Raw genomic sequence first — 13,548 nt, forward strand, 5'->3', positions numbered from 1 at the left:
TTTACAAAAGACGAAATATATCGTATTATCATATACATACATACGTACCCTTTTTCTAATGTTACATTACCGGTAAATTTTTATTGTTGTAGGGATGCATTATTGGTTGCACCAATGAGAATCCTGTTCAATTGTGGATTGTAGTCCACAAAATTAATGAAGTGTTCCCATTTATCCAGTGAGAAAGTCGTATTAACCAAGAAGAATTCTTGATTTGAATTTTGCAGAAATTCCCAAGATGAACTGTTGCCGTCTATATGGGGTTTTGTCTCTTGTGAACTATATTGAATTATTTCCAATTCCATATTTTGATTTGGTTTCAAATGGTGTGCATGTTGTATTGCTTTTTCTGTTTGTTGTGATGAATTATTTATTGGAGTAATTGTTCTTATATGACTAAATTTTTCTTTGGTGGTGTTAAAAAGTGTTGGGATGAAAGATGGTGAGAGTATTAATATGGAAACAATTGCCAATAGGACAAGCACCACTAAAGCTAATATATTCTGGCGATTCAGTAAGTTTCTACCATGGTACCATCTTTCACGATCTTTTTTACTCAGAAAATCATTTGTATTTTGAGATTCTGAATCTGTCGGTGGGAATTGATTTTCCAGATCCAATTGGCTTAAATCTATAAGGTCCTCGTCATGGTGGGACAATAAAAGTGAGTCATTGGAAGGATTGTGTGACATTTGTAGTAGGTTCTGTGTAACCCATTCTTAGAGTTGAATGAAATAGTTTATTATATTAAAAATTTTGTGACGCTTCTAAGCCGATTTTTGGTTCCGGAACAATAAAAGAGTCGTTATGTGCACCGGGGTTTTCGTTTTGGAGGGAAAGGGAAGGGGTCCCGTGTTCATTGCAATAATTGAATAATTTAACAAGATTGGTAATGCGTGAAATGGAGGCTGACTTGGTTAAGACAGTATAAACAGGTTTGTTGGAGGAGAAAAAGGTACATCAATTTGGTTAAGAGGGCTTAGACAACAAGGTGAAAAGTATTTAAACACACACACGCTCGAGAATTGATACATAATGGCAGAGATAGGATCTGGAAAGAAGGGATCCGCCACACACTCGATGAAAAAGACCCAAATTTTAATTACTGATATTCCGAAGAACAAGTTTAGTGAAGAATGGCCCAAATGGTTGGAGAAGCAATTATTCGAGGATAAGTTTCCTGAATTAAAAATCAATTTACAATACTTTACACCGCTATCGTTCTTGAATCGAATCGTTATTATAATGGATACTGAGGCGTCCACTATTACCATTTATGAATACTTGAAAGATGTGATTGCAAGGGACTCGGTCAAGATGAAGTTATACATGACTGAATCGTTATTGATTTCCAATGTCAATGGTAGTGATAAGAATCCGATCCGATCACGTTCGTTTGATGATATTAATAAATATACTAATAATAATAATAATGGTCAAGAGATCAAACTTGATCCGATAAAGGATCTAACATCATTGCGGAAACCGATTCTTTCCTTAGATACGAATCCGCAAACGACGGGTGTATCATTGAATTCATTATCTGTGGGTGGACAATCGTTATCACCTGATAGGGCGTCATTAGAATCACCTACATTATTAAAATTTTCTGGTGATTCTAAATCAATTTATTATCAGGAACCGTTACCGAAGGTTTCTTTACCTGAGGGTGCCCCTAACACATTGAGAACTGCTACGACGTGCTTGTTTGAACCAGGCAGGGACACCACATCATTAACTGTTGATACTGGAAGAGATAATGTCACGAATAGTGATAGTGCCAACAACACGCCACCGAAGAGTCCCACGATCACGTTGAATCAATTTATTGAGTAGTAGTAGTAATTACATGCAAATAAATAAATATATAAAGAAAGGAAAAAAAAAAGTTTTCTATTTACTTCTTGTCCTCCTGCAATTGCAGCTCGTGTTCATGGAACAAATTGACCGTTGTCAAAGACGAATACTCAAAGGGCACCACATCGGGACAATTCCTCCTTACGAGATTAAATATGACGTTCCCCGGTCCAATACACACTGAATCCGTGACATTAAACGCCTTATTATTAATAGTTTCGTAACACTTGGTGAACTCCACCGTGTTGGAGGAACACTTGATGAATTTCTCTAGGGCATGATGAACAAATCTGGAGACACCACCGTCCAAATTCGCGATGATGCCCATGGGCAATTCCGTCATTGTCTGAGTATTATTCTGTTTCAAGATGGACCAAATGTAATCGTAGAGTGGTTCTTGGATGGGTCTCAATATTCTATCATTATGGAAGGGTATATTTGATGGGTTTGTCAATTCAGTGATTCTCAATTTCGGGAATGAGATATGTAGTTCTGTTCTTAGAGACTCCAGATCCTCGACGAGCCCCGTGACGACGCATTGCTTTGGTGAGTTTGCGTTTGCTATGGAGACTGTGCCATTCGGTATGGGCAACGACGTCAGTAATTGGTATACTTGTTCCGGGAGATCAGAGGCGTTTGGTGATGAGAGGGCCCACATTTCGAACTTACTGGAATGGTTTATCTTGTGAGCGATGAGGTATTTCTCGGTGTATTTGATCATTAGATCGTTACGATAGTTTGATATTTTGAATAGATCGTTGAGTGTGAAGAGGTTGTTGATGGAGAGACAAGTGAGTTCGCCCAGTGAATGGCCTAATAAAAGCGGTGGTTCATCGGCTGGTGTGGGAGTGAGGGAGGATATCTTGTACAATTGGTAGAGTAGGTTGGAGCACACGGCGATGGATCCTGGGTTGGAAGGGTTGCGGAAGATGAAGTTCAGCAGGTCATTGGCGTTGGTGCCGTTGTTGTTCAGTATGAGTTGGAATTGCTTGGATTTGTTTCTTATGAGAGCTTTGAGCACTGGGATGGAGATGGATGTTCCCTGGCCTGGGAAGGTTATGAGTCTCATTGGTGGGTTGACGAGATTGTTGGTTGTTGTTGTTGTTGTGTAGATTAGACTAGCTTACTTATTTATGGCAAGAACAAGAACAGAAGCGATCGATGGATGGATGTGTTGTCGCACATTAAAGGACGCTGCGTTGTTTGTACGAGAGAGTATCGACGTGTGTGTAAACGTATATATATAGGGCAAAGTAGTCTATCCCAACGATCCATCCCATCCTACACTATCCACATATATATATATATATATACAACAACCACTACAACAGCTGCTTATCGCGATGCGTGTGACCCTCCCGTTTGTTTGTTTGCTGGTCCGCCGAGCCGGTTTCTCTTCTCTTCTCTTCTGCCATGACTCAACTGGCAGTATATATATATAACGACCACAGCAACGACAACATCTCTCAGACAACACACAACTCACCAACCAACCACCCATCGCAACATGTCCTCCAACCACAACACTCAGGCCCCGCTGCCCTTCCGCTACCAATTCATGGCTGGCGCCATCGCAGGCATCTCGGAATTAATGGTCATGTACCCTCTGGACGTCGTCAAGACCAGAATGCAACTGCAAGTCTCCACCGGTGCTGCTGGTGCTTCCGCGACCCACTACAAGGGCGTCATCGACTGTCTCTCGCAGATCGTCAAGAAGGAGGGCCCCATGCACATGTACAAGGGGATCTCGTCGCCTATGTTGATGGAGGCACCAAAGAGAGCTGTGAAATTCGCCTCCAATGATGAATTCATCAAATTATGGAAATCTGTTTTCGGAACAAAGCAATTGACTCAACAGATCTCTGTGTTGAGTGGGGCCTCCGCGGGGATCACAGAGGCTCTCGTTATTGTCCCTTTTGAACTGGTCAAGATTAGATTGCAAGATGTCAATTCCAAATTCAAGGGCCCAGTGGAAGTCCTGAAGCATATTATTAAACAGGATGGTCTCAAGGGGTTGTATAGTGGGGTGGAATCCACTGTTTGGAGAAATGCTGTGTGGAATGCCGGGTATTTTGGTGTCATTTTCCAAGTGAGAGAATTGTTACCAGTGGCAAAGAGTAAGCAGGAAAAGACTAGAAATGATCTTTGTGCTGGGTTCGTTGGGGGGACCTTTGGTGTCATGTTTAATACTCCATTCGATGTTGTGAAATCAAGAATTCAAAGTGATGGGAACGAAATTATTAATGGTGTAAGAAAATATAATTGGACGTGGCCTTCAGTAATGAAGATATATCATGAGGAAGGTTTTAGAGCTTTGTACAAGGGGTTCGTACCCAAAGTATTGAGATTGGGACCAGGTGGTGCGGTCCTATTGGTCGTATTCACAAACGTCATGAACGTCTTTAGAGAATTCCATGAGGGAAGATGATTTGTCTTGCTTTTTACGTTGCTGCTTTTTATTTTTATTTTTTTTGGATACTTATTCTTATTGAACAGAAATTTATTATACCCACCCACTCACCGAATCAATTCATGATACATGTAAATATTAATTACTGCAATATCATATTTTATATTAATCACTCACATACTTATTTATATATAGCTAGATAGACATTGATAAATTGAAAATCATAATATCACTAACTCGTTTGCATTTATCAAAAAAAATCAAGGGCGTAACGAAAATCGAGATTTAACATCAACCAACACATACAGCTCAAGTCACACACACACACACACAAGCATGTCTGACTCTCACGACCTCACCGACACACCCACGCAAAAATTTATAGTAATACGGTTTTCAGATGTAACCATTGCCGACCTACAAATAAACATAACGCAAGTCCCCATCTCCAACATCAACACGCACTGGTTGCGTCAAATGTGTAGGGACTTACGACCCAGGGAGACACAATCGCATCGTTTGAAGTTCATTAGGTCAGGTGCTCTATTGAATTCGAGATCGTCCCTAGCGTTGCAAATCCAAGATTATTTTAGAACAAGCGCCTCTGATCACACGCCACAGCAGGAGGAGGAGGAGGAGGAGGCGAACAAGTTTTACATTCATTGTATCATTGGTAGTGATCTGTTAAGTGAGGATGAATTGGCAAGAGAAGATGCTATGGATGACTTGGGTCCCAATGAAGAAGGGAGAACTACACAGGCTATAGGATTTGATAGATTGAGAGCAGTAGGGTTTTCTGAAAGAGAAATTGAATTATTAAGACAACAATTTAGATCTACTTATGGAGATTTGGAGGAAAGGTTACAGGGGAATGATGAATTTGAAGAAGAGGGGAATAATAATTCCACTACTGATATTAGACAATTGGAGGAACAATGGATGGAAAGTGGTGGACATGGACCCACGAATGAAAATGGGATGGCTAATAATAATGTCTTTGATGACGATCGATTTAATTCCATACCGATTACGAATTTGAAACATAATAAAGATTTATTGATTGGTATATTTATTGGGTTTTGCTTCGGTATATTTGCATTCATATTAATGAATATTGATGGATTATTAAATAAGAGACAACGAATGTCCATGTTTGCAGGAATCATTGTAAACATTTTGTTTTGTTTATTTAGAGGGTTTTAAAATTAATATACTTACTAAAAATACACATCTTTATCATTCATATTACATTTCTTTTCAACGACGGATTAATAGATAAGCATTTTCTTGCTTTAATGTATTTAAATTTCTATAATTACCTTCCAATCTCATCAAAAGCCCACCGAATGAATAATACACAGCGATAATATCCTTATTAACTTCTTCGAATTTATAAGCAGTCCCATACATGACATAATCGTAATCATCAGCAATGGATCTTTCATCCGGTTGTGGAGGTCTCCAACTTCTTTGTGCGGCGTCCTGATTAGCATTAGAATCACTCTCGATGCTTAACGAGGATGCAATCGTGATGGTTAATTGATCGTTATTGGACACGGGGAATAATTCGGTATTTATATCTAATGTTAATTTACATTGTTCTTGAGTGGTGGAAGTGGCTTCGATACGACAGACTTTGTTGTAACGACCTGGGTCAACTTCAGATACCGTGAATATATCGTCAAATAGAGTGTTGGACATTGTGTATGTGTGTATGTGTGGAGGGTTGGTCGGATTGTTCTAGTTGCTCATCAATCTGTTTGTTAATAAGATATTGTTAATTTTTTTTGCCAAAATTTTTTTCCCAATTTTTCAGTGCGAAATCTTGAATGAATGACAGTAAAAAGAGTATGGGAAATTTTTGCGACGTTGAAATGTAATTAATTAATTAATTATGGTGATTGTTTTAAATAAGGGTTGTTATATATTCTTTCTAGTCATTAAATAATAAAACCAGTCTATATACGGTATACGTGCAGGTGGGAGGGAGGGAGACGCCTGATCTATTCTTCCCCCATTGTCAAGCTCATTAATGCAAAGTTGTTGAATGCGTTCTCTTCGTCTTGTAGTCCTTAATGGCAGCCTTGATAGCATCCTCAGCCAGCATGGAACAATGCAACTTGACAGGAGGCAACGATAATTCCTTAGCGATCTCGATATTCTTAATCTTGGCGGCATCATCCACGGACATCCCGTTGACCAATTCCGTCATGTATGAAGAGGATGCGATGGCGGACCCGCAGCCAAAGGTCTTAAATTTGACGTTTTCGATTATTCCCGTGTCATCATTGACTTGAATTTGCAATTTGATCACGTCCCCACAGGCGGGGGCACCCACTATCCCCGTGCCGACATTGGAGAGGGACTTGTCTAGGGACCCGACGTTTCTTGGGTTTGTGTAGTGTTCGATGACCTTGGCATGATAGAGTCTCTTTGTTAGTAGAGATTGTGTGGTGGACCTGGAGAGGGTTAGGATGGACCTTGAAGATATTCTTGGTATTAGGGAGTTCATTGTGGTGTGCAGAGCAGTGCGGATATTGATTGGCTGGGACAGAGGGAGCACCAGGTGCACCGTATGTGTGTAGATGTAGATGGATGTGCGTATATATATGGGCAACTGTTATTTGACGATTTCTCGACACCCATTTTTCAGTGAGGCAATGACTAAGCGCCAAATTCGCGCGCGAATTGTGTTCTGCGGGTAACGGCCGACTCCAACGGTTTGCTCGCCGGTTTCGGTCTTCTCAGCTCGTCTTCCTTCCCTCAGAGCCTGGTAGCATTGCGATGAGTGTCCTGTTCTGTTCTCCCGGCGGCTATCACACAAGTATTGTTTACCTGATCACGAGATATTGTTTTGGGGTTTTCCCATGGGCACATTTTTCCACGACGCGTTTGGCGTCCTTTCGGGCTTGGTGATCGTTTGTTCCCCACCATGCTTTCTTCAAGGAATTGCATTACGTATTTTCCTTAGGGGGCTCCTCTCATCTTCGACTAGCTCTGCAAGTGTGGGATGCATTTGTTGCTACAGATCCCAGAGATAGATGGTTTGGACCTCTATGTTGACTTTATATCTACACTGGAGGCGAGGTAAGGCGATATTATAAACCAAAATTCCACTCCTTATTAAACACGATCTCCATAATATATCTATAGATTTGGTAGATATTATTCCGCCCTCCATTCCTTTAACAGCCATCATTTGCCAATATTCAATAAGAAAATGTCGGAAACGAACTCACCGAAAGTGGTGACACCTCAAAGCCCAACTAAGAAGTACAAACCATCTTCCATAATCTCTTCAGATATCGACGTCCCCTTAGATTGGTTATACAAAGGGAAAAGGAAATCTAGAACAAAGGCAGCTTCACTTTCAAAGACTTCATCTCACGGTAGTTCCACCGCCAAGATAAGAAGTAACAGTTCTGGGCAGTCCTCTTCTTCTCTATCTCCATATTCGTCCAATAATAAAAGCAAATCAACAAGTAATGATTTACTTCCAGCACCCACCCAAAGAAGAACAAGATCACAATCAATTACAAATGGGATGATTGCACAACCCTTACCAAATATAAAACAACAGTTGGAAAAGGGTCCTATCGCATCTTTAAAGAACGATCATCTCAGATCAAGATCATCATCCATCTCGGGAACTTCCTCCTCGCAAATTTCAACTGATGATTCATCTCCATTGAAGAGAAGTGTATCATTAAGTGAGAAACCAAAAAAATCTTTATTAGGTTCCATTTTCGGTAGAAGACTCTCTAACCAATCTCACAACAAACAAAAGCAACAACAACCATCACCCATACAAACTACAAATATAAATACACGCCATCCGAAATCATCTTCCTCCAATGTAAATTCACCATTGGTAAAGAAACTAGCATTGACACCGGAGGAAAGTCCCATAACAATATTTAATAAATCATCAAAGGAGGATGTGGATGATGCACTTCTGAATACTATATCAAATATCTCTTTAAGGAGAGTTAAATTTTCCGTAGATAAATTCACTGATGATCCACCGCAACAACTACCTTCAAGGAAACCCAAATTGGGGGATGTGTTGATTCCTAATGATATGATTAGTGAAGTTCCCCCCATTTCTGTGGGAATAACAACAACTGATAATAATTCAGGGAGTACTCTGATCACAAATCAACATCCAATGTATACGAAAGATTCCAAAGAATATAAAATTGCCCTGGAAAGATATAAGAAATCTTTAAAGGAAGGTGAAAGACACCAGGAAGAAGCACAAAAGGCTGCGGAACGAATCGCCAGGGAGGTTTATTCATCTTCACGACATAGAGCTAATTCTTTAACTTCATCTTTGACCAAAACAACTTCCAATACTAGTAGTAACCCATTGTCAAAACAAAACTCAAATGAATTAGATACTAAAGTGGATGTCAAGGCGAAAACTTTATCCATCGATAAACCAATTCATATGCATCAAAATAATTTTGGTGATGACTTTTCAACACATAATACTAATGAAGTCACTTTGGATGTCATTTATACAAGATGTTGTCATTTGAGAGAAATATTACCAATTCCATCGACTTTAAGGCAAGTCAAGGGGAAAACAGCTCCCTTGCAAACATTAAAATTCTTAAATCCAAGACCAACCTTAATTGATATTTTATCCTTTTGTGATTTCATTTCCATTATTCCAATTCATACCATTGTTTTCGATAATGTGGCTTTAACTTCTGAAATGTTTAGAATCGTATTATCATCAATAGTTAATTCTAATGTATTGGAAAAATTAGGATTAAGGAATGTCACCATTGATGAAGAAGATTGGAAAATATTCTGTAAATTTTTAATCGACAACAAATCACTAATAAAATTGGATATTTCCCAAACAAAAATTAGACCCGAGTCATCCATATCATGTTATAGAGAAAATATGGACTGGTCTTTATTTTGTCAAGTATTAAAGAGAAGAAAGGGTAAACCATTAGAAGAATTATTATTAAATGGTGTTAAATTTAATAGAATCCCATTAGGTATATTCCAAGATTTATTGCATGTCTTTGCAAAGATGAATCCAAAAACAAATGTACGGTTAGGTTTAGCCGTTTCAGATATATCATTGGGTTGTTTAAAAATACTATTCCCTTGGATGTCCAAATATAGTGTGGAAGGTGTGGATTTAGCATTTAATAATTTGGCTGACTTATTAAAACCAATAATTGAAAGCCTGTCAACTTTAGATTTCAAACATTTAAAATATTTTACTTTGAATAGTACTAATATTTCCTCTGTGGATGATATGGCATTGTTAATAAAATATCTTTCTAAATTACCCAATTTACAATTTTTGGATTTAAGTAATCTACCTCAATTGTTCCCCAATATTATACCCGATTTACACAAATATTTGCCTCAATTTCCTAGTTTAAAGAGAATCTATTTTGAAAATAACGACTTGACTTATAGAGAAATATCAATGATTTGTAATATCTTACAGAAATGTAAGTTAATATCACACGTTTCATTACTCTCACAACATCCACCTTCCACATTGGAAAATGAAAATCATATTGACACAGAATTAGGAAAAGACGATAGTAATAAAGATTTGTTTAACAGACATACTCTGTGGGCAACTTTATATTCTCTAGCTAGGAGTTCTCCAAACCTAGTAAGTTTAGATATTGACTATGATGAACTTTCTGAGGAAATGAGATCAAGAATTGCGTTGTGTCTAATGAGAAATATGCAAAGAACTATGGATTCTAGCTTTGAGTTGGATGAAGCTTTACTACAGGATAATCTATTGTTTGACGGATCATTAATTAGTGAAACTGCAGATACAGTTTTGAATAAATTAAATGATGAATCTAAGGATGATATTGATCCAACAAGAAAATATTTATTAAAGAAGTATTTGGAAAAATTAGAGAACTTACATAATAGCGTACAACAAACTATCGATTCCATGTTTGAGAAAAGAAAATCTGGAGAATTACCCCTAGAAGAAAAGGAAAATTTGGTTAGGTTATTATTACTAGAAAAGAACCTCTCGAATATCTTAGAAATTTTTTCCAAGATTCCCTTCTTATCAGATGTATTCAATTCTACCCTTGCTTCATCACCAATTCAAACTAACCAAACTACAGCAATTACTGATGATGAGGTACCTGTCAGGAGACCTCAATTGAAACATTTGGACTCTGCAAGATTATTACATCAAGCTATTGTTCCTTCCTCCGAAAATACAGGTGACCCACATATAATGGCTACAGAGGCAGGAAGCGTTATTGATACATACACAGGGAAACCTGTCTTGCATAAGAGTTCTTCAAATACATCACTATTTTCTAAGAAGCAAGAAGAAGAGGAGGGTGAGTTACATAAATGGGGTGTTTTCGTCCAGCAAAAGCAACAACAAGAAAATGCAGTGCCCGGATCAGAATCAAGCTCTAATCTCTCAAAGGAATCCATATCATCTCAAGCCTCCCCTACCCATAGAAGTTCCCCTACTTCATTACAACTAGAGGATAAAACGGCTACACCAAAGATTTTACCAAAGATCCCATCTGGTCCACAATTAAGAGAAGCCATCATTAATGCAAAGGGTATAGCTTCCATCGATGATTTAATCCAAAATGTTAATGAAAAAAGAGTAGAAGTGGAAAGCATTAATGGTGATTTTGTTCCCATAGACTGTAATAAGAAGAATGATACCAATATATCACGACAACCAACTAATACATCTAGTGCCAATGAGGATGAAACGGTTACCGAGAAATATGATGAGATATTGAATAATCTATCAAATGATCGTTCGACCATCAACAAAAGTTAAGGTGAATATTTAATAAGTCATATATACACGTATATTTAAATTTCTTTATTATTTTAAATTTAAAATCTTAAAGATCTTTGTAAAATGTTCCTCTAATTTTAATGGGATACCGCTGTGCTCAATCATTGACAATCTGAAAATAGATATCAATCCTGTAATACTCAATAGCGTGATACCACCAGCCCATTTTTTCCTTTTATTCACATCTTTAATCTTTAAATATTTGCATATCCCGGCACCGATGTGGTATGTCCCTGACACAATCAATACAGATAATGGGATAATCCCACCTACAACTCTAATCCACCAGTCAGAATTCGTCAGTAGCCAATCCACAAATGTAAATCCTTTACTTTCAGGGTTAACGAGCCCCCATCTCATAATAATCACATGGTACAATAAAAATGGAGTCAACAGATATCCTGACACAATTAAAGGTGAATGCTTGAATTTTTTTCTCCAGCCTAAAAAGTAACCTACAATGCCTCCCGTCAGTCCAATTGATCCTTGTGAGATGTCTTCAGAAACTAACAACTGACTAGCATCGTGATTAAGGTGGTGGTCTGCCTCACTTTCTTCACCTTCTCCCATTCTTCTTTGAAAATGGTAAAGCCAATGAGAGACGCGTAAGAGAACTCCACTGGCAATATGAATAACGAGTGATCCAATAAGGATTCTCGACAAGAATAGTGGACTCTTCTCTCGAATAATTGTAAGAACTCTGCCAGGAAGCTTATTTGGCTGAATTAAAGGTATTCCAAATGTATTTATGGAATGTACAGGGAAGTAGAGCAACATAGGCCATACTGAGTATTTTTGAAATCCCTTTAACGCCTTGATAAGATTTCGATTGGAAAATACATTCTTACTTTCTGGGAAAAACGGCGATGATGATTCGGGTGTTAATTCTACCGATTCAGGTAATATTGGTTCTGGAGCAACCTCTTTTATTTGCATTTTTACCTGTTGTGATAATCTTGACGAATCATAATTTCAGCATTGTTAAAACTCCGTCTTCTGGTTTATATCGAAATCTAAGTTCACACAGATTTTTTGGCACAACATCCATACATTGCAAGGCCAGATGTAAATGACACTTTTAATGACGGATTACCTTTGAGGAACAAAACGATTGTATTAGGGTATTAACGACTTAAATAAGAATATATAATTAAATATTTGTTCAATCTGACACCATATTATTTTTTGAATGATTTCATCTTCTTTGCCCAAGCATATCTTACAGACTTGGAAACACCTGCAGTAAGTACGCCCTTCAGTGTTTGCAATACACTCGACTTACTGATTCTTCCCCGTAATATTCTTGTTGCATTGTCTACGGTATAACCCTTCGGTAAATACGTGGAATTGTTGATAATCACATCCTTATAGATGGGCTTATAATATAATTGGAATCTTTCAAAATTCTTTTCTACTATATTATGAACTTTATTAGGGTTCTCGCCGCCCAATGTGTACCTGATGTCACCCAAGTAACTTAACCCAGTAATTTCTTTATAAAATTGAAATTCATCAAATTTCCCCTTATTTCTCTTCAAAGTTAAATGTTTGGCCAAAGTAGCCGCTGCTTTCAAATTCAGTTGATTCCAATATTGTACTCTCAAATCATTCTTCAATATCTTTACTGGTTTTTGCAATCTACCTGCCAGGTAGAAACTATCCCAGGTGGCTAAATCCTTCAATAACCTCTTCATTGATACAACACCGTATTTCACCTCATGCCCATTGATCTCCACAAATGGGTTAAAATAAATTCCAGCACCAATCTCTTGAAATTTGGAAACAAACTTGGATCCAAAATATTTCAAAGTGGAATAATGATGAGGATTCTGTCTCATATTTAAAGAATGAAAATGTTCTGGGTAAGTGACACCAAAGATCATATCAATCTGAGGCAGTGGAGAAGAGTCCCCTGTTTCGTAGCCCTTCTGCTCAAACACACCTGATCCATAACCAAAAGCATATCTTATTGGCGCGTCAAAGTTGTCCATTATTTGCGTCAGTTCCCTTTGTAATTCTTGGTCCAGACTCATGAATTGATTAGAAGCAAAATTTGGTGGTAATCGATTGAAACGAAACATGTAGTCTGTAAAATTGGAGGTTAATTCGTCGGACTTCCTGATACCTTCCTCTAATAACGGTAGACGAACATCATCAGCAGCAAGCGATGAACCTGCAATGTCTGGTTTTTGATGATGAATAAGTGCCTCGTGTATTAGAAGATCTGGCTCTGCTCCTGCAGATTCATTTTTGGTCGTCGTAGTGGTACTTTGGTGCCTGATGGTGGAGAAACTCGGTAGCTTACTGATAACAACGGTCTTTCTTAGGGAGAGCGAACGAATAGCAGACAAAGTGGACAGCATTGTAATCAAAAGACAGGTAGAATGAAAGCCTCGCTCTTGCTACCTGCTATACAGTTGATGAGGGTATTTGAAGTGTT

General features: G+C 38.1%; 10 protein-coding genes across 10 annotated transcripts; 4 read left to right on the forward strand and 6 right to left on the reverse strand.

The window, feature by feature from the left end:
• Positions 1-80: 80 nt before the first annotated feature.
• Positions 81-692, reverse strand: NCAS0B01330 (uncharacterized protein; the record flags this gene model as incomplete). The annotated part of the gene is made up of 1 exon (XM_003674545.1): positions 81-692. The coding sequence occupies one exon, from the start codon at positions 690-692 to the stop codon at positions 81-83; it is 612 nt and encodes a 203-aa protein (XP_003674593.1).
• Positions 693-1,035: 343 nt separating this feature from the next.
• RCN2 (Rcn2p) lies at positions 1,036-1,836 on the forward strand (the record flags this gene model as incomplete). Its single annotated transcript, XM_003674546.1, has 1 exon — positions 1,036-1,836. The coding sequence occupies one exon, from the start codon at positions 1,036-1,038 to the stop codon at positions 1,834-1,836; it is 801 nt and encodes a 266-aa protein (XP_003674594.1).
• A 61-nt stretch (positions 1,837-1,897) lies between these two features.
• On the reverse strand, positions 1,898-2,926 carry MCT1 ([acyl-carrier-protein] S-malonyltransferase; the record flags this gene model as incomplete). The annotated part of the gene is made up of 1 exon (XM_003674547.1): positions 1,898-2,926. One exon carries the CDS (start codon positions 2,924-2,926, stop codon positions 1,898-1,900), a length of 1,029 nt encoding a protein of 342 aa, XP_003674595.1.
• Positions 2,927-3,364: 438 nt separating this feature from the next.
• Positions 3,365-4,285, forward strand: ODC2 (mitochondrial 2-oxodicarboxylate carrier; the record flags this gene model as incomplete). Its single annotated transcript, XM_003674548.1, has 1 exon — positions 3,365-4,285. One exon carries the CDS (start codon positions 3,365-3,367, stop codon positions 4,283-4,285), a length of 921 nt encoding a protein of 306 aa, XP_003674596.1.
• Positions 4,286-4,603: 318 nt separating this feature from the next.
• DSC3 (Dsc3p) lies at positions 4,604-5,470 on the forward strand (the record flags this gene model as incomplete). The annotated part of the gene is made up of 1 exon (XM_003674549.1): positions 4,604-5,470. The coding sequence occupies one exon, from the start codon at positions 4,604-4,606 to the stop codon at positions 5,468-5,470; it is 867 nt and encodes a 288-aa protein (XP_003674597.1).
• Positions 5,471-5,524: 54 nt separating this feature from the next.
• Positions 5,525-5,968, reverse strand: RPB8 (DNA-directed RNA polymerase core subunit RPB8; the record flags this gene model as incomplete). The annotated part of the gene is made up of 1 exon (XM_003674550.1): positions 5,525-5,968. One exon carries the CDS (start codon positions 5,966-5,968, stop codon positions 5,525-5,527), a length of 444 nt encoding a protein of 147 aa, XP_003674598.1.
• Positions 5,969-6,296: 328 nt separating this feature from the next.
• Positions 6,297-6,779, reverse strand: ISU2 (putative iron-binding protein ISU2; the record flags this gene model as incomplete). The annotated part of the gene is made up of 1 exon (XM_003674551.1): positions 6,297-6,779. The coding sequence occupies one exon, from the start codon at positions 6,777-6,779 to the stop codon at positions 6,297-6,299; it is 483 nt and encodes a 160-aa protein (XP_003674599.1).
• Positions 6,780-7,487: 708 nt separating this feature from the next.
• Positions 7,488-11,087, forward strand: HER1 (Her1p; the record flags this gene model as incomplete). Its single annotated transcript, XM_003674552.1, has 1 exon — positions 7,488-11,087. One exon carries the CDS (start codon positions 7,488-7,490, stop codon positions 11,085-11,087), a length of 3,600 nt encoding a protein of 1,199 aa, XP_003674600.1.
• Positions 11,088-11,135: 48 nt separating this feature from the next.
• On the reverse strand, positions 11,136-12,044 carry MCP1 (Mcp1p; the record flags this gene model as incomplete). Its single annotated transcript, XM_003674553.1, has 1 exon — positions 11,136-12,044. One exon carries the CDS (start codon positions 12,042-12,044, stop codon positions 11,136-11,138), a length of 909 nt encoding a protein of 302 aa, XP_003674601.1.
• A 242-nt stretch (positions 12,045-12,286) lies between these two features.
• TAM41 (putative phosphatidate cytidylyltransferase) lies at positions 12,287-13,471 on the reverse strand (the record flags this gene model as incomplete). The annotated part of the gene is made up of 1 exon (XM_003674554.1): positions 12,287-13,471. The coding sequence occupies one exon, from the start codon at positions 13,469-13,471 to the stop codon at positions 12,287-12,289; it is 1,185 nt and encodes a 394-aa protein (XP_003674602.1).
• Between the last annotated feature and the right edge of the window lie 77 nt (positions 13,472-13,548).

The sequence above is a fragment of the Naumovozyma castellii genome, chromosome 2 (genome assembly GCF_000237345.1).
Source record: "Naumovozyma castellii chromosome 2, complete genome".
In the NCBI taxonomy this organism is placed as follows: domain Eukaryota; kingdom Fungi; phylum Ascomycota; class Saccharomycetes; order Saccharomycetales; family Saccharomycetaceae; genus Naumovozyma; species Naumovozyma castellii.